The sequence below is a fragment of the Corvus hawaiiensis genome, chromosome 19 (assembly GCF_020740725.1).
Source record: "Corvus hawaiiensis isolate bCorHaw1 chromosome 19, bCorHaw1.pri.cur, whole genome shotgun sequence".
NCBI lineage: Eukaryota > Metazoa > Chordata > Aves > Passeriformes > Corvidae > Corvus > Corvus hawaiiensis.
In genome coordinates, this window is record NC_063231.1 from 1,024,545 (window position 1) to 1,046,621 (window position 22,077).

The window sequence follows — 22,077 nt, forward strand, 5'->3', positions numbered from 1 at the left end:
CAGGGCAAACCTGCCTGTGCAGGCACAGCACGTGTGACAGTGACAGGGAATCTCAGCGTTCCCGGAGCCCTCACTCCTCCTGGATCTCTCTGCTATTCCCAACACGCTGCTCAGTGCTGGATCCAGCTCCGTGGCCTTTAACGTGGTTTGTGTGGCAATGTGGGATCCCAGCCCCGTGCAGGGGAAGGGGGAAACGAGCAGTTCTGCTGGGAGATGTTGCTGCCCATTCCCTACTCCCTCCACAGGGATGGTTCCTGTTCCATGGGGACACTGCCCCATCCCATGGGATCTGCCCAGCCAGGACCGCTGCCCTGCACAGAGCCTTCGTTCTACATCCCGCACCCCTGGGAGCGAGGGATGGGACCGGGGGCGAGCAGGAATTCCAGCCAGCCTTATGCAAGCAGCAATGCCTTTAAATAGACCCTTACTCCCTGGTGTCCAGGAGGCAGCAGAGCCGCTGGGCTCCAGCACCGTTCCCTGGGGCTGTGCTGGATCCTCCCTGGTCCCCCACGCCCCGTCCGTGTGCCGGGAGCTGACACGAAGCTGGTTCAGGGCAAAGGCCGGGAGCTGCCTCCCCTCCTCAGCAGCCTCTTCCCCGGGCTTTGAGGGAATTGTGTAACGGGAGGCGGTGGCAGAGCCCTGGCAGTTTCTATGCCAACACAGCTGGATGGCAGCTCTGGGGGATGGGGGGCTGCCAGTGCACCCCCAAACAGCTGCACAGCCCCAAACAGCTGCACATTCTAACACAGCTGCACCCCCTGACACGGCTGCACCCCCTGACGCGTTGTCATGCTCCACTGCCTCCGATCTTTCCTGGAACACCCATGGAAAAGCAAAACAAGGAGCTGAGAACCCCGGAGGTGTCGGATCCATGGGCCTTTCCTCTGGGCCCTGCTGCTTCCTGGCACGAGGGGCTCAGAGGCCCTGGGGCTCTCCCTGTCCCCTCTCAGCTCCCACCCCTGGGAATGAACTCACCGTGTCCCTTGTCCCGCACCCTCCCTGGCAAACCCTGCCTCAGGACCAGGCACAGTTTGGTCAGGATCTTTCATCTTCTTCCTCCTCTTCATCATCCACACCCTGAGCTTGCCCTGCCCCATATGGGGGTCCCAGGGGTCTGGGTGCTGTCCACACTTGGGGGCACCGCTGGGGTGCTGCATTCTGCACCCAAACCTTGCTGTGCCAACCCTCCCCCCATCCCAACTGCCCACTCAGACACACTGGGAACCAACCACTGGCTCCTTCCCTCTTCCATATTTTCAGTGCCCTGGTGTCACGCTGAGTCACCAGCAGAGCAATAGGAGAGGCTTTGGCAGGGAACAAGCCCAAGTTTTGATAGTTCAACTGTGGGAAAAAAAATCAGCGCAATTTCCTAATTAGAGCAGCGCTGGGAACAAAGCGGGTCTGTCCGAGCGCAGCGCGGCCGCAGCCGGGAATGTGACCTTTGCTGGCTCGTGGTGCCAGACGGGAGCTGCCGGTGAATGGTGGTGCTTGGCAGGGGCTGAAATGCCTCAGCAGGGCCTGCTCTGACGTAGGAGCCAAAATTCCCCCTCCTGGGGGCCATGGGACCCATGGCAGATGGGTGCAAGCAGCACTGGGAGCTGGCAGTTGTCCCTGTGTCACCACTTTTGCTGCCCCAAACAGCCCTGGCTGCCCTGCCCTGTGCTGGAATGTGGCTCCCCAAGTTGTGGGTGAAGCCGTGGCCACGCCGGGTGTCCCCGAGGGCCAGCGCTGCTGCGTGATGGGTGTCCCCGGCCTGTGTCCCCGGCCCGTGGCTGCCACTCAGCCAGCACAGCAGAGCGATGCCAGGCTGCTCCGGGGCTGGGGAGCCAGAGCCCAACGCTCCGTGATTAATCAGAGAGAGAGGAAACGAGTGGAGACCAGTCCCAGGGCTGTGCTGTGCTTGGAATCAGGAGGAGCCACGTCCCTGTGGGAAGGCTGGAGATGCCGTGCAGGGAGCTGGGAGGCCTTGGGGCTGGAACAGGAGCAGTGGGAATTTGGCATCGCGTCCTTCAGGCCCGAGATCCAGCGTTTCGCTGCTTCCTGGGAGCTGGCCTGGGTAGCCACAGCCATCAGAGGTGGCCATGGGACAGGCAAACTTGCCCGAGGGGGCTGTGGGGCTGCGACCAGCCCAGGGTCACCTTGAGGGACAGAAGGGGGACACGGGCTGGGGATGGCAGTGGGACCTGATCCTGTCCCTTCTGCCACCCCTCTGTGACTGGCCGGTCCTTCCCAGGCAGGGCAGGGCAGGGGGGAGGCAGCCCCACGAAGGGAAGGTGCCCAGAGCCCCCTAAGGTGCCCAGAGCCCCCAGCAGCACCTCGGCTCTGCCCCGGACGCTTCCCTGAGCTCAGCAACGTGATGCAAAATCCCATCATGCCAATTATGCAAATCGCATAAACTATTCCTGTTATTCCGAAGGATCCCCAGAGAGCTCCTTAGCGCCGTAATTCAGCATTACTCACTCGTGGAACAGGCGCCGGGGCAGGTGAGGAGGGACAGGGGCTCGGGCCGGCAGCGACGGGGACCCGGCGCGTTTTGGGGCTCCCCCAGCTCTGCTCCCCCAGCCCCCAGCGGGGCACGGCAGAGGTTGGGTTTGCTGTGGAGCCCTCCCAAGCCTCCCCAGTCCCCAGGGATGGCAGCACGGATGTGTACGACTGTCCCAGGGCCGGTGCCAGCCCCGCCGCCCCTTGCCCTGGTCCAGCAGCCACAGCCTCCCTGCATCCCTCATTCCCACTCGGTGCCTCCATCTTCCCAGGCCCCACCACAGCTCTGCATCCGCAGCGCTTTGTTCTCCCACCCACTCCTTGTTTCCTCCGTCATTCCGGCTCCTCCCTGTGCCTGCGCTCCCCGGGAGCCTCCCGGGAGAGCCGAGGCTCCTCCGGGCGCGGCAGCCGTGCCGGCCGAGCCCGGCCCATGGCACCCGGCAGGGCAGGGCCGGGCTCGGGGGACACGCAGGGGACATGTGGCAGGGCCTGTCCCCCCAGCCGGGACGGGGGAGCCAGAGGTTGCCAGGGCCGAGCTCCAGGAGCGCTGCTGGCAGCAGGAGTGTCCCGGACACCGACCAACACCCCCTCCCTGCCGCCTGCATCCCACGGCCACGGGGGATGCGCGAGTGGGAGCAGAGAGGTCCTGGGGTCCCTCTAGGGATTGCCATCGGTGCCCCCAGGGATGAGACCCCGTCCCCAGGCTCTGCGGCCCTCAGCGTGGGCAGGGCCGGGTGCTCCGAGGCAGAGAGTGGCACAGGTGTCACATCAGGGAGCAGAACTGTCGGCGAATCCCTGGGAACAGCAGCTTGCACTGCTGGGAGTCTTGCTCAGATGCTGCTTCCAGTGGGATCAGGGAAACCCTGAGATGATGAGAGGCCAGGTACTTTGTCATGCCTCAGTTTCCCCCTCAGTGAAATCATCCCATCCCACTTTGTGAGTCCCACTCGCCCAGGCGTGAGGTGGGAGCTGGGAATCGCTGGATCCAGCACTGCAGCTTCCACCCTGCAGAATCAGGGCCTGAATTGTTCATCCTTGGCTAATCCCCAATAAATGGCTTTGCTCGGTTTGCCGGTGGCGCTTGGGGGGATTTCACTGCTGGGAGCTGCTGGCACACGCAGGATGTCTCCAGCCCAGGGACAGCTTCTAAGTCCTGACCCTCTGAAGATTCAGGGACCAGCTTCCACCAGCGCCAACAGCGACAGAATCGTGGAGTGGGCTGGGTTAGAAGGGACCTTAAAGCTCATGGGACGCATTCTGCTAGCCCAGGTTGCTCCAAGCCCCGTCCAACCTGGCCTGGAACACTTCCAGGGATGTGGCAGCCACAGCTTCTCTGGGAAACCTGTGCCAGAGTCTCACCACCCTCACGGGGAAGAATTTATTCCCAATATTTAACCTAAACCTACTCACTGTCAGTTCGAGGCACCTGCTGGAATCCTGGTGAGCGACAGCCACGCTGCAAAGGGGAGGCTGAGGCTGAGTTTGGGAGAATGCTCCAGGACCTGGGTACTCGTGTGGGGTTTGCTGGCCCAGCTCCTTAATGAGGTGCTCAAATTAAGTGGGGGGACAGCCTGGGGTTGAGGAGGACCCCCTGAGGAGGGCAGGAGACGGAACTGAGTGAGGTGTTCAGAGAAAACACGTCCTGTGCTCGCAGGGGCTTGGTTTGGCTCAAACCCACCTGGCTGATTCCCCAGTGACCCCCAGATGTTAGAAAAATTTAGATTATTTTAGAAATAAAAACTTCCTGACACAGCACAGGGAGTGCTCGCAGTGATGTCAGGGCTCCGATGGAGAAGCCATCTGCCCGGGACCACAGGACAGGCAATTCCTGGGAATCTCATTAACACGGTGACACTTGGGTACACACCTGCCCCGCTCGGGCTGTGCAGGGCACTGAGGGGTGGGTGGGCTCAGCCTTTCCCTTCAGCACATACCAAAGAGGAGGAACAGAGAGCCAAGGGCTGCCGGGGAGCCAGTGGGACTGAGTGGACAAACAGGTGAGATGGAGATGGAGGCGGCTTCTTCACCCTCGTCCTGCTCCCTGCCTGGTCTCTCCTGCTCTGGCAGTGCCAGGAGAACCCAGTGACCACCCGGAGCAGCTGGAGCTGGATCTTCCTTAGGAAACTCCAAGCATATTCGCAGGGACTGTGACAAAAACCAGCCCTGGTACCATGATGGTCCCTCTGCTTCCTCCTCTCTGTGCTGGCCAGTGACACAGCCCACTCAAATGCACCAAGGCTTCTAACCCACCTTTATTTCTCCTCTCTCCGTGTCACCAGAGGCTTCCCGAGTCGCTGAGGATGTGGCAGCTCTCGGTGACCCTGCAGTGCCACGTTCCCCTCCCTGGGCAGTTATGCTGCCCTGCGGCACCTCCCTCCCGTGTCCCTCCCTGGCAGCCACCGCACCCACCGGGGAGGCATTTCGGGAGCAGGGAGAGTGTCCACAAGCTGGGAACACGGAGGGGCTGGTGGCCCGAACTGTCCCTCGGTACAGCTGCTGTCACTGCCCTCGGACACCACTGCTCCAGCCATTGCTGCCCTGGCCATCACTGCCCTCGGCTGTCACTGCCCTCGGCTGTCACCGTCCCGGCCATCGCTGCCCCGTCCCCACCCTCGGTCCCTGTGCCCGGCCGGGAGCGCTGGCGTGATGCCACGCTGGTAATTAAGAAGGAACCTAATGAAACTTCGAAAATAGCACAATTTCCTCCCCACACCTGCAGCCGAGCGGGGTGGATTACATAAGTTATTGTTGCCACAGCAACTTCACTCCACCCGGGGCTGGAGGTGGCCGGTGCCGCGTGTGCCGCTGTGCCGTCACCCCGGGGAGGGATCGCTCCGGGGATGGGGCCGCTGCCAGCCCCGGGGCTGCTGCCTGCTCATCCCACCGCTGTTCCCAGTCTGGCGTGGTGGTTCCCCACACGGCACCCACGGGGTTTTGCCCCCGTGCTGGATGGTCCCGCCTTCAAAAGGGCACATGGAGAAGGCGCCGCGGGGATTCAGGTAACCCACGGGGACTCTGGCACCATGGTTACCCTGGGCATGCTCCAGCTGCCGCCGAGCCCCGGGGAGTGAATCACCCTGACAAAAAGGCAGCGAGCAGCAACCAGGAAAAAAAAAAAAAAAAAAAAAAAAAGGCAATCATAGCAAACGCTACGGCACGAGGCAGCGGCAGGTTTTTCCTGCTGAGAATTCCCAGGGAGCTGCGGGCGGCTGCGCTGCCTGGGGCTCGGGCACAGCTCCGGGCCGTGGGCAGCACGGGCAGCCCGGCGGCGCTGCCAGCCAAGGGGTGGTGACACGGCAAGAGCCAGGGACAAGGATGATTTGCTCCATGTGGCTCTGACTGTGGGGAAATGAACTCCTGGCTGCTTCCAGGCATGGAGCCTCTCTGGGAGCAGGGAGGTATGAGGGAGAAAGGTTTTCGGCACTCGGATTCCAGGGGATAAGGAGAAGCAGAGCATGGGAAGAAAGTGGAGCGGCTGTCTGAGAGCAGGCCTAGATGCAAGAGATTCTCTGAGGGTCGTCCCAGAAGGCCTCTTTTATTATCAGAAATTACAAATCCTTTTATCTTCCTCACCAGAGGAACAGCTAGTTTGAATTGCTGGGCTGTCACACTGGAATTAGATGCAAGAACCCCCCACATCCATGACGTAGCGAAGAACTTACATAACGTAACTAAAAATAAGGTGATGGAGATGCAGGGAGAGGCACTCTACTCCTGGATGCTTGATCCTGAATCCTTCACCGACACTGGAAAGCCAGCGAGGTTGCTGGTGTCCGGCTGGGGGAGCGGTATCCCAACAGAGCTGGCCACGGTCTGGCCACGTGGGATGGAGAGGGATGGACAGGGAAAGTGGCACCTTGGTGTCCCAGCAGCGATGCAGGCAGCCAGGCATTCCCCTGGGAACATCTCCCAGGCAGTCCTGCTCCCACAGCTGCTCCCTTTCCTTAGCCCCAGTGGGAAAGGGTTAACTGGTCACTCCAGAAACACAAGAAAAATCCTTCTCAGGGGCTGTAAATTCTTTGCTGTGCTTTGGAGTGCGGAACCTCTGAGGGAGAAGCCAAAATGGGACTCAAATGCAGCCAGAGGGAGCAGCTGCTCTCGGTTCCCTCCTGGTCGTCACCGGGGCTGGGAGGGAGAGCGGGAAAGGGAACAGCAGCGAGAGGCTTGGGACCAAGGTATCGACCTGGGCTCCTTGTTCTCGGAATTGATCGAGAGGATGGAAAATAACATGCTCAGCTGCTTAACTGTTTCACTGCTTCTCACAGCAGAGAGGAGGGAGAGGAAGGCTTGGCCCATGGGGACGGCCCGGCCGTGAGGCTCCATTTAACCACGGATCGCTGTGTGGAGAGTGGCCGTCCCGGCAGGGAGGACTGCGAGGCAGGGGACAGGGATGGGGGCACTGGCTCTAGGGCATGGGCCTGCTCCTCATGTCCCTCAGGACCTGGGCAAAAGTCGCTGCCATTGGCCCAAGGGATGCGAAAGACAGGGATCCATGTCTTTGCTGACAGCCGGGAGCTCTGGCAAGAGCCTCCCATGGGAATCCTGGTTCTCCTGGCTGACCAGGTGGTGGGACAGCCTGGAGACAGCGAAGTGGCAGGCAGGGGCTGCCTCTTCTCCTGCCTGGGCTGGTCTCCCTTGGCCCGAGAATCCCAAGTCGTACCTTGTGGTGACGGCTCATCCCAACCCTGCTCTCTCGGCCTCCCTGGACAATGTGCACCCTCTTTCCCAACACCCCATAAACCGCCGGCTGCTCTTCCCTTTCCGACTGCTCCTCACCCACCCAGTCCCCACTGCACAGCTGGGGATGGAGCACAGCCCCAGGAGTGGGGGGTACGACAAGGGTGGGGGTACAGCAGGGGCTGGAGTGTGGGACAACTCAGGGATGTGGGGCACAGCGAGAGATACGGGGTGGGATAAAGTATGGGGATAGTGTGGGGCCGTGGGCTGTGGGGTGAGGCACGGCAGGAGTGTAGGGTAGGTTGTGGGGTGTGGGATGGGGAATGGGGTGGAGGAGGGGCATGGGACGTGAATGGGCTGTGGAATGGGGGTACGGCACGGGGAACAGGGATGGGGAACGGGGTATGGGATGGGGCACGGGGGATGCAGCCCCCCTGCCCCCGCGGGGTTCGCAGCCCTCCCGTCACGGGCGGGCCGGGGCGCGGAGCGCGGCACAGCCCGGCCCGGGGCGCTCCTCCCCGCGGGGCGGTGCGGGGCGGGCCGGGGCGGTGCGGGGCGGGCACGGCCGCCGGGAGCTGATAAAAGGCAGCGCGGCCGCCGCTCCGCGCTTTCCCCGCGCCCGCGCCCGGCTCCGCCCGCCCGCCCCGCTCGCCCCGCACCCCGCGCCGCCGCCCATGGTGCTGCCCGGCCCGCCCGGCATGGCCCGCTCCGAGGAGGTGCACCGCCTCACCGAGAATGTCTACAAGGTGGGTCCGCAACAGGTGCCCGGCGCCGCGTCTCGGCGTTTTCCTGTTATCTGAGTTATTTTAATTATCGAATTTCCCCTTCCCTCGCTCCGCTCCCCGGGACGCGCGGGGGCAGAGCGGGCGCGGGCGGAGGCGCCGTCGGGGCCGCCCCCCGGGTGTGCCCGGAGCCGGCCGGGGCGGCAGCGGCCGCAGGGGCCCCGCCAGCCCGGGGCACGGGGCGGGGGGCACCCCCGGCCTTCCCCGGGGCACCGGGGCCCGCGTGGGGGTGTCCGATCGCGGGGTGGGCAGCGCTGTCCCCGCATCACCCCGGAGCGGGGCAGCCCCGCGCCGCCGCCGCTCGCTGCTCTGCCACAAGCCAGAGCCGTCAGAGCCTTCCCCATCTCTCTCTCGGAGTTCGCGGATCTCTCCGTTTTTCCTTTCTGCTCTGCTCCCGGTGTCCTGAGAAAATGCAATAATTTACGTGGTTTAATTTCCCTCCGAAGGAAGCGGTTTCTGCTCTGCTGGGTCTTGAGACCAAGACTAATAAAACTGCTGTAGCCTAACGTGTAACGCAGGATGTCGTTTGTTAAACTGGGAAGCTTGCACGATTTCCTGTGATTTAAGGGCTTGGATTGAGTTACCTGGGAGCACAGAGCAGGGAAAAAAAAAAAGACAGAAGAATGTAGCACAAAAAGTACCAAGGCAGTGAAGTTCTGAAGTCTTGTTTTTGGAGATTCTAGGGTGTAACAGCTGTTCAGGCAGTGCCGTGGCACCCAGAATCTTGGCTACTCTGAATCTTGGTGACATCCCAGGCAGCTCATGGACCCGGACTTGCCGCCGTGCAGGCTGTCCTTGATTTCGGGCAGAGCTGGCACCGAGGGTGCTCCCAGTGTTTGTGCATCAGCACCGCTGGGCCCGGAGCCACCTGGGCAAACAGGGCGAGAGGGGCCGGGGCCAGGGGCTGGGAACAGCTTCAGCGGTGACTCAGTTGTTGTTTGAGGTGTGTTGTCCTCGAAGCACGGGGCTAATGACGGGTTTGGGGAGCAGGTCACCGTCTCCCGGGCACGGCCCTTCAGGAGCGTGCAGGGCAGTTTGTGCCGTCCCAGCACCTGCGCTTGGGTGAAGCCCATCCCCCCAGGAAACGAGGGCTGAGGGGCGAGTGCTGGCTGGGCTCTTCCCTTGCTGGAGCCGGAGCGGAGCCCTCGGCCCGGAGCGAGCGGCAGCGCCGGCTCCATCGGCGCCTGGCTGGCCCAAGGGCGGAGGTGCACGGGGTGCCTTGGCCCCGACAGCCAGAGATGGGCTTGGGAAGAGTCCACAGGTCTCCAGCAGTTAATGAACGCTTCAGTTCCTTGGGATGTCAGTGCGAGCAGCCAGAGGCAGGGAATGAGAAGATGGAACTGGTGAAGATCTCGTGGGTTCACCCAAAGTCAGTGTCTTGGTGCTGGGAGCTGGAGGAGGATGGTCCTGGCTCTGTGTTCCTTTGTGAGAGCAAAGTCTCCTCTGAAGCCAGCGATGCTTTTCTTGGCCTCTGGAGATGTGTGGCATGTGGTGCCTGCAAGAACCAGGTGTGTCCCGGTTCCATTGAGGACTTCAGGCACCCCTGAGCCCAGCGTGACAGCTGGGGGCTCACGTAGTGGGGTCTTCTGGATCTCCTTAAGCTTTGGAGTCTCTGAATCCAAAACCAGTCCCAGTGCTTCAATCCCCGTTACCCAGGTATTTTTTTGCCCCGTGCTTTCCTGGCCTGTGCAGGAGCCTGAACACTGCCATGGGCAGGAGGAGACAATCCCCAGGAAGGGCACGATGCCGCTGAGCCCCAGCCCGTGGGGACCCAGGACGGGTGACCGACCCTTGCTTTGCCTCCTTCTGCGGCCACCGTCTCCCCGGGTTTTGGCAGCAGCGGGGCCGGGGCTGGAGCGGGAGCAGCAGCTCCCCATGCCAGGCACCCGCTCCCGCGCAGGCTTTCCCGAGGCGTTCTGCTCGGGGAGCCCATTGTCATCGTTCTCCAGAAGCAGCGCTCACCCTCGGAGTGACTGTGCTAATGAGCTGGTGGAGGAGCTGTCAGCCGCCCCCGAGCCGATGCTGCCACTACAGGCAGCTGCCTACACACGGGGAGTAATTACAGAGGGAGACGGAGGCTGCTGGCACCTTCCGCCAACGTAATCCCACCTTCCCTGGTGCTGATTCACTCCCAGGACCCCGGCGTAGCGGCACAGCTGCCGGGCTGGGCTCTGCTGCGAGCCCCGGGGCTTGGGGTGCCAGCTGGGGTGCGAGGACGGGCAGCTCCCTCTGCTCCCTCCCTGTTCCCCGCTCATTCCTTGCTCCGGATTGTCTTTTTGCAGAAAGCAGGGACTGGCAATTCTTCCTTCCCCCGAAGACAGAGCTGTCTCCTCCTGCCAGATGAGATTATTGCCATTTACAGCACAACCTCCATTTCATTTTAAAGCCATTTTTTCATGCAGAAGATGGGTTGGCAGTGGTGTGCGAGTAGCTCTGCATTTGAAGAGGTGTTTGCTCAACAACACCCCGAACTCGAAGCTGAATTGTCGTGCAGAAACATGGACCTCATTCCTGAGGGTCCTTTGCTCCCCATCGGCTGTAATCGATGTTACTGTGGTATCACAGGCTCCTTATCTCCAGGTCCAGAGGGATGGGAGCAATTCTTCCTCAAGTGGTTCAGGAGGGAAACTGTGGCTGGTTTGGTGCGTTGGCAGTGGAGGGATGATGTGTGTGGCAGAGGAGGCAGGAGCCAGCCTGTGCCACCCCGAGTTCCATGCCCTCTGCTCCCTGCCTTGAGGCTTCCTGCAGCCCAGACGTGGGAAATCTGTCGGCTGCACCCCGGGGGCTCTGAGCGTTCCAGGGATCGGTGGCCCCGCTCCCATCCGTGGTACCAGGGCTCCATGGTGGGCTCGGCTCTGACACTGCCAGGGGCTCTGAGGTGGGAATGCTGCTCCATTCCCTTTGCCTGTGGACTGGGAGAGCATTCCCGGCCTCCCTGGAGATGGGACACCTGCAGACACGTGGATTACGAGGTGTTGGAAAGCAGCAGCTCCTGTCTTGCCGGAGGTGTCCCAAACCGCTCCCTGCGCTGCCGCAGCTGGATGCTGCTCCCTGCGATGGGGCTTTGCCCTCAGTGCTTTGTTGTGCTGAGCCTGCTCGTGGTTAAGGTTTCAGTGCTGCTGCTCGTGTTGCAGGGCAGGGCACAGGGCAAACAGCTCCTGCTCCAGCTCCTTCAGCACAGCCCGGGGCCGAGCTGAGCCCCTCGGTGCCACATCTGTGGGGAGGGGACTGGGGGACCCTTCTGGCTCCTCGGTGGAGATCCCAATGCTGAGGACTTGAGGATGGCCCTGCCTAGCAGGGGTGGCCACTGGAGGGTACTGACAGGTGTTCCTGGAGTGCTGGGGTACTCTGTGCCCTGTGTGGATCCTCATCCCAGTTCTCTTCAAACCCAGACCCCGAAACAAAGATGTTCGGAGCTCTTGCCCTGAAACTTGGGTCCCTTCATCCTCTGGCATGACAGCCAGGAGAATCTAAATGCCTTTAGATGGGGACTGTTTCTTTCCCTGGTTTTGCCTGTCCAGATGGGCTCCTTCTTGACAGAAACTTGGCTCTCGAAACCCTCAGGGCTGCTCCTGATGGCACCGGGCAGGACAAGCTGTGATGGAGGAGGCAGCACTGGGCTTTGCTGGGCATTAAATATTGATACCGAAATGATGAAGCTCCTGGAGCAGGGCTGACCCATTTAGGCACAAAATTTCCTTGGAGCTGAGCTGCTTCTGCAGTGTGGCAGTGGCAGCGGAGAGTCCCCGGGTGCTGCCCCTCCGTCCTGCTCCTCACGGTCACCCAGGGAAGCCGTGGGTGGGCCCAGGTCCCTGTGCAGTGTCAGTCCTGCAGGGAGCCATAAAATCCTTAAGAAGGTTGGAAAAGCCCTCTGAGACCATGAGATCCAACCATTCCCTCAGCACTGCCAAGGCCACCACTGAGCCACGTCCCCAGGTGCCACATCCATGTGGTTTTTGAGCACTTCCAGGGATGTGTTCGGAATGCCGCCCTTCAGCTGTTGTGCAGGAGAAGCCTGAGCCACGTCCACTCCCAGCTTGAGTAGGACTTAAACTTAGGATTTAGGAGCTGGACTTCCATGATCCTTGCGAGCTCCTTCCAACTCGGGATGTTTTATTCTTTTCCATGATTCTAAACTTTTCCTTACGGGCTAACCAGTGGGACTGGAGCATCCTGGCTGCAGCTGGAGTGTGCTCAGAGGGGAGCAAAGGGACCTTGTTTCTGTTGCCTCTTCCCCCACCGAGCAGAGCAGGGCCGTGTCCTGGAGACCTTGTGCTTTGCATTAGTTTCATTTTTGGCAGCTGAATAAAGCCGTGCCAATCCCGGAGAGCTGAGTGGTATTACCCGGGGAATTCAGCGCAGTGGAACAAAGCAAAGCCCTTTCAACCCTTGGCTGCCAGGTTTTGTGTCTGTGTTTTTCTGAACTCTGCCCAGGCAGCCCGTGGAAGGCAAACAACTTGTGGGTGCTGCTGAGGGGGCAAAATCTGGGGAGAATGAGATTTGCTTTCATTGCCACAATGTTGCTGAATATTTGCTTTGCTGATGGTGTCCTGCAAACTTGGATTCACCTCTCCTCTGCAGGACAGCCCTGCCAGAGCCCCTCGTCCCCCCATGGAGGGGGATGAACCCCGTGTTGCCAGGGGAGCAGCTCCAGCACATCCCAGGGTGCGAGGGGTGATGCTGTGGAGCCATTCCATGGCACAAATCTGTTGATTTCCCACTGTTTCTCCTTGGCAGGTCTCGGGCTCTCACCTGGAGGGGGGTGTGAAGGCTCTGGAGTCACCTTCCCTTCCCACCCTGGGAGTGAGAGGAAGGCTTGGAAAAGGCTATTTTTGTCTCTGGAGTGAGGAGCCCTTTTCGCTGCTCTCATCCTGCCAGGCTGTTTTTGTTGGAGGCTCCAGACAGTGTTTTAAAAACATTCACTTTCAGCAAACTTCCTCCTGGGGGTTGGTGAATTTTACTTGGCCAGCACAGAGTCACCTTCCCGCTCCTTCAGCCAGTCCATGAGACCCTTTGGGGGCTTTTATCTATTTGTTGCTTTAAAACATCTCTTCTGGCTCGGTGGGGAGCAGGACCTGCCCTGAGCAGTGCCAGGGCTGGGTTGTGCTTTGATTCCCTCTGGTTTGGGGAAGATGTGCTGAATTCTGGATGATGCTTTGTCTGGGGATCCTGTTCCATCATTAATTCCCTCGTTTTCATGCTCAGGACGATGTGTTTACACGGGCACTGCTGAGAAAATCACACTATTTACATATCCCTGTGCACATCCACGTACACAAACACTGGTCTGAACCTGCAAACCGCCGAAAAATCTCCTCCCTGCAGAAATTCTGCCAACATTTCTGCTGCTTAGATATTGTTCAGCCTCAGAGAGCTCAGGCTGAGCTGGAGTGTGGTCGAGGCTGCAGCTGGGGATCTGCCAGAAGCGGGGATGTGTCCGTGTCCCTGTCCCTGCCGTGGGCAGTGATCCCACAGCTCCAGCCGCTCTGGGGGATAACCCAGGTAGATTTTCAACTGGAGTTAAACGTGATGTGGGCAGGATGGAGCAATCCTCGCCGGTGGTAATTAACTCCTGTGCAATTGGCTCCTACACGCTGGAGAACTCCTGGCTTGTTGCTACAGATTCATTTTCTCCTTTCACGCTGAGCACATCCACCAAACTGCTCTGAGCTGACCCAAAACAGCTTCCAAGGGCCCTGAGTTGTTGGCCTGCAGCCTTAATTAGCGGGGCAGCTCCTCATTAGCCTCGTCAATCATCTTCTGCCCTTTGCAGTTGTGGCTGGTGCTGTGAGGACCTGGGAGCTGCTGGGGACAGGCTCTGGGGACACTGCAGCCATCCTCAGCCTGCTGCTCCCACCAGCCTCGTGCTCCTGGCAGGATAAACAGGATTTCTCCTGAAATACCGGCACTGGGCTGATGCCACTCCTCTGATGGGTGCCCCACACAGGGTCCTGCCCAGAGACCCAGGAAGGGCTTTTTGGAGCCAAGGAGGCTCTGGCTGAGCCCTGCACACGTGTGGAGAGAATTCAGCTGTCAGACTCAAGGGCCGGGCAGCAGGAACTGGGATAAAAATGCCTCAGGCAGAAAATGAGCTTTATAGTGTTCGGCCAGCCTCAGATGAGGTGACAGATGCTTAATCAGCTTATTCCCAGTAAGTGTCTGCCTGTCTTCCCTCCCCTGCCTGGGGTGGGACTCTGCCAGCAGCCTGTGGGTGCAGAGCCCCCATTCCCAGCAGGAATGCCCGTGGTGCATCCCTGCCTGGGGGCATTCAGGCTCTGAACTCTCATTTTCGGGTGGCACCTTGGTGGGAGGGTGTCCCCAAGGTGGGGCAGGGAATTGGGACCAGCTCTGGGGCTGGAACTGGACTTGATCCGGAGGATTCCCAGGAGAGAATGGAGGTTGTGCCTCTTCCAGGCTGGCTGGGATTGGTGTCGGGGTGAGGGCCCGGGCAGGGCGGGCTGTGGCTGTGGGGCCAAGCACACAAAGAGCCCTTCTTCTTCTCCCTGATCCGATTATTCCTTCCCCTATCTTAACTGAGGGCCTCGGAGCGAGGCAGGAAAAGCTCAGACAGCGCTGCCCGTGTTCAGCCCACCCTCTGGGCAGGTGGGCAGAGCCCCCGAGGGCTGAGGGACCCAGGTGTAACTCCGGGCATGTGGCCTCAGCGGGGCTGGCACAGCTCAGGGGGTGCTGGTGGCTTCCCTCTGGCTCACTCCTGGCTGCACATTTGGAATTCTGCTCTTCAGCCCTTCCTGCTCGTCCATGATGGGCTGGGCTGGTGCTGCTCTCCGTGGCCATCCCAGGAGTGGGACATCACCTGCCACCATCCCCCAGAGCTTGGGTCACCTCCCTGGTTGGTCTGAGGGCTGGGGCTGCCCCAAATAGCCACTTATAGTTGTTGTTATGGTTATTTTTGCCATATCTGATACTTTTCTGGTTGGGGCATTCACTTTCCTCTCCTGGGGAAGCATCTTGTGCTGAGGCACTGCAGAGCCCCCTCATTCTTGTCCCTCGTGGTGCTCAAACCCAGCTTGGTCCTCCTCAGTGAAGCTGCAGGATGGGGGAGGGTTTTGGGGCATCTTCTGGGGAGCTGGGAGGATTTTTTGCTCTCTCTTTGTGCTTATCAGCACAGAGCTGAGCATGGAGCTGTTCACTCCACTTCCCGTCATCCCTGCTAATCCCAGCCATGTTCTCTTCCCTTTAGACGATCATGGAGCAGTTCAATCCCAGCCTCAGGAATTTCATTTCTATGGGGAAGACCTATGAAAAAGCCTTAGCAAGTAAGTGACACTGCGCTGTTGGCATGGTTGGTGCTGGAGTGCCGGGGGCTGCCAGGCTGCGGAGGGGGGAAAGCTGGGAAACCTTTGGTTTTTGTTGAAAATTTTCGGGTTTTTGTTGAAAAGTTCTTTGTTCCCGTGGGGAGGGAACGGGGAGGATGGTTCTTGGACCACGGTGGGATGTGCAAGGCCGTGGATATGGGAGGGATTCCAGGGAGAAAACGTTGGGAGGCAGCAGGGTAACGAAACACGTCTCCAAACAGTTCGTCTTTAAATGTTTGTTTAAAATACTGAGAACTGAGATTTTTAAAGAGGTGTTATTGAAATGTTTAAGTTGCCCAGAAGAACGAAGGAAAAAGCCTAAAAATCTTGATGGCAGCTCTTGATTGGGAATGCAGGATCCTATTGGGAGCCATTAGGGAGGTGTAGATTTAAGTGATCAAAAGGAAGCTAGGAATTGATTAAACCCCAAAATGGACTATTTTGACTTAAACTGGCTTTGTGCACTGCCTGGGCCCTCCTCAGCTGGGTTTTGAGGAGGTTTAAGCTTTGCTTAACCCAGAGCTGTGTTTTTCCAGGGAGGGCTCTGCTCCCTTCAGAGTTGCACGTGCCTCTTGGATTTTATTTTTTAATAATCCCAGTGAAAATGCCTGTGGGGGAGAGTCTCTCATCATCTTCAGCCAGTGGGGGGAAAACCACTTTGGTGTCTCATGCTCTTACGAGCCAGGGTTTGGGATCCGACCTTTGGGAAGGATCGCTGCTCCTGCTCCTGCCTGCAGCGCGTTTTCCTTCCCCCGAGCCAGGTGAGGCTCCCGGCTGTTTCCGTGAGGATTCTTTCAGCCCTCCCCCGTTCCCGGGTGCCGGCGCTGCCCTGGGCGCCGCGTCCTGCCAGCGCTGGGCACTGGTTTGAACTGGGATTTAATGGATCACCCAGCTGTGACGGGGAAGTGCCCGTCCACCCCAGCCCGCTGCACTCTGCTCCCCGGGGAAGGGGCACAGGGCACCCCCACAGGCAGCAGCCTTTCCCAGCAACTCCCAGGGGTGCCAGCCGAGTGGGGTTCATGATTTGGGGGTGCTTTCCCTGCTGGTTCCTGCAGGGAAGGGAGCAGAGGCAGGGTCTGATGGGGGAACGGGTCACCCTTGGGACTATATTTTTTATTTATTCTTCTGAAGTATTCTACTGATAACTTAGCTTTAATTACCTGGGAGGTGGATCTGTTTACCCCGTGCTGCCCTCTCCCCCCAGCCACGGCATTTGGGATTCCCAGTGTGATCACTGGGTTTGTGTTTTTCTCACATCTCTGCTGTGAAAACGCTTTGGAGCCAAGGATCTTCCTGTAATTTTTAACTTGGCTTGGGTCATCCTTTCCCCTCGGATCCCTGAGCTGGGGGACAGCTGGAGGAAGTGCCGAACCCAGGAGCCAGAGCAGAGGCAGCGTTGGAAGGCTGGAGCTGGGGCTGTACAGCGTGTTCTGTGATTAGAGGAAACCCCCTGCTTATCTGATTAGAGTCAAGTGTGTAGCTGGAATGTCAACAAACAAGGCTGAACTATAATGAAAGTCTGTGATACTCAATTATTCCGCAGTGATTTCTCTGAGCAGCAGTAGCAGCCTGATGCTTGCACTGCAGTGAAAACCACCACAGTCCTGCATGTACCTTTTTTAATCCTAAATTACCCTGTAATCTCACTGCTCCAGCTTTCTTTGCTCACTTTTCCTCTGTTTGTTGTGTGGTCCTTCCCTGGGGGGTTAAGGCCCTTGAGGTAATACCTATTTTAGTGTCTAGCATCTCCTGAGTGCCCCAGAAGTTCTAACAGCCATTAAGGAGAACGTAACCTCCATTTCTTGGTGCTTTTTAGGCATGACATATGCAGCAAAAGGGTACTTTGATGCTCTGGTGAAGATGGGAGAGTTGGCCAGTGAAAGCCAAGGATCGAAAGAATTGGGTAAGTCCCCAGTTTGCTGCTAAATGGAGTTGCAGATTCCCAGGCCAGGAATGAAATGGATCTTTGGTGCTGCCGGGGAGAACAAGCTCAGTGTGGAGCTGCTCCTGCCTTGTCTCAGTGGTGGAAGTGTCTCTGTATTTACTGTTAATACAGTTTGGAAAACCCCCTGGTACTCTCAGTGTCAGGGGTTTGGCTCGTGGCGTTTTTGGAGAGCAGCTTTTGGGGTGGTTTTGTCTTCCTTTGCAAAGGAGAAGCAGCAGATTTCGACCCGGCAGTGGGGCTGTGCTGCCCATCAGGGGCGGTTTTGTCTTCCTTTGCAAAGGAGAAGCAGCAGATTTCGACCCGGCAGTGGGGCTGTGCTGCCCATCAGGGGCCTCTGGAGGGGAAAGGGAGAGAGAGGAATCTGGAGGGGGCAGGTTGGCTGGACTGGGCAGGGGCTGTGCTGGTGGAGGTCACCCCGTGTGTGGTGGGGCTGGGACTGTACCCTGCATGCACTGGAGCCTCCCTGTGCCACTGCCAGGGACTTGTGTTTGCTCAATCGATGGCAAACGTCACGAGCTGTGACGCTCGGTGCCTCCCTCCCCTTTCTCACACTTATTTCTCCAGTAAATCCTTTGGGAGCTGCTTTCCCAGTCTCCCTATTGCCCAGACATGGCTCCTGTGTTCTCCCATCTCGAGCCAGAGGTGACCCTCCCGGCTCCCCCCACGGTTCGAGGTGATTCTCCCGCTCCCCTTGGGATGCTGCACTTTGTTAAGGCTCTCACAGAGTGAGATGGGCTTTGCTCTCGTGTCTGTGCAGTCCCAGGTGAACCCTTCCTCCCCCTCCTCCTCCTCCTCCCTCCCGCAGCTCTGGCTCAGCGGCGATGGCAAAGTGCTCATTAAAGCGTCTCTCTGGGGCAGGCAATTAGTAGGGAGGTTGAGCTGGAATGACTCTAAAGGCTGAAGGAGTCGGGGAGCAGCCCCTGGGCTCTGGATTTGGTGTCAGACCCCGCTCCCCCCAGCCCTGCTGCTGCCTTGGAGTTGTGCTGGGAAAGCAGTAAGTGTCTATGGAAACCGAGTCGTGGATTAAAGCTGCCTGGAGCAATCTGCTCCTGTTTAATAAATAAAACAAAGAGCCCTGTGTGCGCCGCGAGGGCTGTGCAGAGCCTGCGGGGAGCTGCTGCTGCCTCTCTGGGGCTGAGGGACACCCAGCTCTGCCCTCCAGGAAGGGAACTTTGGGGCAGCCCTATCAGGGGGCTGGAGCTTGGGGACCCCCCGCCCTGCTGGCTCTCCAGAGCAGCTCCAGGTTTGCTTGCACTTCAAACCTGGATTTGGCGACTTCTGGCCCTGGTTGCTCGCCAAAGGACAAGGGTTTGATGTCCTTAGTGCCATCTCCCCATGTGTGGCTCGAGTATTTTGGGGTTTAAAATGTTTCCAGATCACTGCTCCTTCCCCTCTTGGTGTGGACACACCTCAGGCAGGCTCCTGGCGGCTCCAGCTGCTCCTCAGCCCCGTGCTCTGTTGATCCTGCTGATATTTGCTGTGGCAGCTGCTCTGAGCAGGAGAAAGTTGAGATAAAATTTCTGGCTGCAGCTCGGTGGAGCTGATAACAGCTGGGACACAGCCCCCTCCCAGCAGATGTGTAAACAGGGGCTGAGAAATGTTCTGCGTGGGGGCTGTGCTCGCCAGAGGTGCAGCTTTTCCTGGGAACACCTTTGCCTTATCGCTCCCTGGGCTGGGAATGCCGATAGTGCCGGAAAGGAGCTCTGGGTTATTTCATTCAAAACGGTTTGGGCTGGAAGGGACCTTAAAGCCCATCCAGTCCCACCCCTGCCATGGGCAGGGACACCTCCCACTGTCCCAGGGTGCTCCAAGCCCCATCCAGCCTGGCCTTGGACACTGCCAGGGATGGGGAATTCATTTTAGAACAGTAAACAGGAATTCTCTTAATTGCTGCTTCCATTAATGTTGTGCCCCCCAGCTCCCTCCCTGAGTGGGATTTCCTTCCATTGGTTTATAGGGAAAACTGCTTCAAGATGTCAGCCAGGACCATGGGATGCTCTGGTCAGGATTGCAGCTTGTGTTTCCAGCCTCCATGGACAAAAACCTGAGATCCTTGTTTTTCCTCCAACACCCTCTCTTTCCTAACCTGGGTGCTTTCCTGGTGCCTTTCTGGGGCAGGAGGTGTCCCAGCCCTCTGATGGTGCTGCCCGTTTGTCCCATGGAACACGGAGCCCTCTGGAGCACTGCTCTGGGCTCAGCTGCTGGCTGCCCATGGGGCTGCTTAGCACTGTGCATTTTTCCTGAATTCCCCATCAGATTTTAGGAACCGTGCGTAGACGGGATAATCCCGTGTGGGAACGGAGAAGTGGCGATAACCACGCGCTTGAGCAGTAATCGGCTCTGGGGGCTGAGTTTTTGGGTGCAAGTGTCTGGTGGGGCTGTCTGAACCCCACTGCTGAGGTTTGGGGTGTGCAGAGTCGGGGCTTTGGGGTGTTCTTAACCCCAGTGATGCTCTGAGCAGGTCCAGGGTGGAGCTGTCGTTGTCCCGGAGCAGCAGAGGAGTCGCTTTGCTCTGTGCAGCTCCCTGCTGGCCAGTCCAGGGGTGGGATTAGGTCTGTGCCCACAGGTCCTTGACAGAGGCTCCTTGGGCTGTTCTTCACCCCCTTGATGGTTGTGGCAGTGACTCTAGGGCAGATGAGCTGGTGTGAGGAGTGTGTGTCTGACCAGGAAAGGCTTGTCCCGGCTCAGTCCTGGAGTGGTTTGTAGCCCCTTCCAAGAAGCTCCAGCCTCATGCACGAGTCCTCAGGTGACTTTGGCCCTTGTCCAGCTCCTGCTTAGGTCCCTTGGATGCTGCTCAAAATGTCGTTTCTTTTGTCCTTCTTGAAAACTAGGCCATGACAAAGTCAGGGAAAGGGGCTTTTTTCTCCTGGTGAGCAGAGCTGGAGACATTTCCCCCGGGACGCTGGGGCCGAGCAGCACCTGCAGGAAACACCTCCAGGGCCAGAGGTGGATTCTGCTCAGCAGTTGTTTCTGGAATGCCCCTTGGATGGGTGAAGCTGCTCTGGGTGACACACAGGCTGTGAAAGGGCAGCACAGGCAGCAATTACTCAGCCATTGTTGAGCTGAAAGGAGCCCCTGGCACATAATGGCTTTTTATTTCCACAATAAAATCAGAGGTGGCACCGTCATGGCTTGGATGGGAAGGGACTTTACAGCTCATCCAGTGCCACCACCTGCCATGGGCAGGGACACCTTCCACTATCCCAGGGTGCTCCAAGCCCTGTCCAGCCTGGCCTTGGACACTTCCAGGGATCCAGGGGCATCCCTGAGCTCAGGCTCTGCCCTGCAGCTCCAGGTCTGTCCCGGAGCTTTGTGCTGCACCGGATCCTCTGGGAACAGGGATTAATCTGTTAATTGGATTTGTGGTTGTTTTGGGTCGATGCTTCCTGCAGCAGTGGAGGTGCAGATATAGATCCCACAGGTGCCAAAGGTCAGCGTGGAGCTCTGAGTGGGATCGGGGACTGCTGGAGCTGGTGGTGGCTGAGTGTGGTTTGGGACCAGCGGAGCTGCTGGTGTCCACTGGGAAGCAGCCAGAGCAGTGCCCAGGATGACACAGAACTCCAGAAAATATTGTCCCGTGATCTGTGGCGGAGTGTCCCTGCAGTGAGGTCCCTCTGCTGTGCAGGTGAGCTCCTGGCTGGGAGCCGAGATCTTTTTGCTCGATCCTTTAAATTTGGGCTTAACAATGCACTTAACACCTTGTGGGTGACAGCTTTGTGCCAGTGGAAGAAAGGAAGCTGCAGGAATGGGCTTGCTAAGGGTGCAGAAATACAAGGCAGTCCTCTCACAGCCTTCTGCTGCCTCGGGATGGGGCTTTTCCACTGCCTCCATCCCTCCCATGAGGAGCAGACGGCCAAGGCTCGTTCTCACCAACCTGTGTTTGGTACATGGTGGTGGAGGGTTGTAAATGAGCATCTGTGAGGACCATGTGGCCTGGCTGGGGCTCCCAACGTGTGGCAGATGTGTGTAACGTCTGGGTTTCACCTTCCCTGGTGATGGTGACAACTTCCAGGATTCCCACCTGCCGTGTGCCCCGGCACTGTGCCTGGGAAGGATCCTGCAGGGATGCTCCCTCCTTCTGGGGGAATGGAGGGGTCCCGTGTGTGTCCATGGGCTGCTTTCTGCCGTCCATCAGCAATGGGGGGAGCTTGGCAGGTTTGAGGAGCGGTTTTGGCGGGGTGTGTGGCCAGCTCCAGGTCCTGGAGGTGTTTGCTTCCCTTCTGGAGCCGCCGGTGCGCCGGAGGGATCGGATCACGTGGGGCCAGGTGGGCCGTGTGAGGGTGTGTTCTCTGCTAATTAACCCAGCGCCACCAGTATAGCTCCTGCCAGAGCAGCTGGGCACTGGACACTCACTGGTCTGTGCATCCTGGTACAGATCCGGGACTGGCCCTCAGCCAGGGGGAGCGTGGGGGGCACGGAACATCCCGGTCTCTGATGTACCCCTGGTGAAAGTGTCAGTGGCAAGCCTGAGGGAGCCAGTTACTGGGAACTGGGAACCCAAGCCGGGGTGCCTTGGGAAGCTTCTGCTTTCCGCTTTACCTGGTCTCTTAATAAACAAATGCAAGACGCCTTAAGCTGTGCCAGGCGGGGCTGGAGCGGCGCTGAGCTCGAAGCGCTGACGAGTCGCTGATGAATTATCAGCACATCGCCCAGTCCTCTGGGGCTGGCAGGAGTGAAACCGTTGTGGAGAGGAAAGAGATGAGTCAGCGTGGAGAAGCTGATTGTTTCCCCACACTCGTCTCCTTCCCCTGCACGCGGATCTTCCCCGCACACGGATCTTCCCCGCTGTCACACGGAACGTCGGCACTCGCCGATCAGAGCCTCGGCCGGCTGAGGCGCGGGGCTGGAATTGCTTCTCCCTGGCACCTGGGAGCTG

General features: G+C 58.9%; 1 protein-coding gene across 8 annotated transcripts in view; it reads left to right on the plus strand.

Annotated features, from left to right (window-relative positions):
- Positions 1-7,791: 7,791 nt before the first annotated feature.
- The window catches only part of BAIAP2 (BAR/IMD domain containing adaptor protein 2), a 39,742-nt gene continuing 25,456 nt past the window's right edge, over positions 7,792-22,077 (plus strand). For all 8 annotated transcript variants that reach the window (XM_048323865.1, XM_048323863.1, XM_048323869.1 and 5 more), the window contains exons 1-3: positions 7,792-7,904; positions 15,142-15,217; positions 17,073-17,159. In XM_048323865.1, the coding sequence (XP_048179822.1) occupies positions 7,833-7,904; positions 15,142-15,217; positions 17,073-17,159 (235 nt within the window). In that variant the 5' untranslated portion in view covers positions 7,792-7,832. The remainder of the gene's footprint in view (positions 7,905-15,141; positions 15,218-17,072; positions 17,160-22,077) is intronic.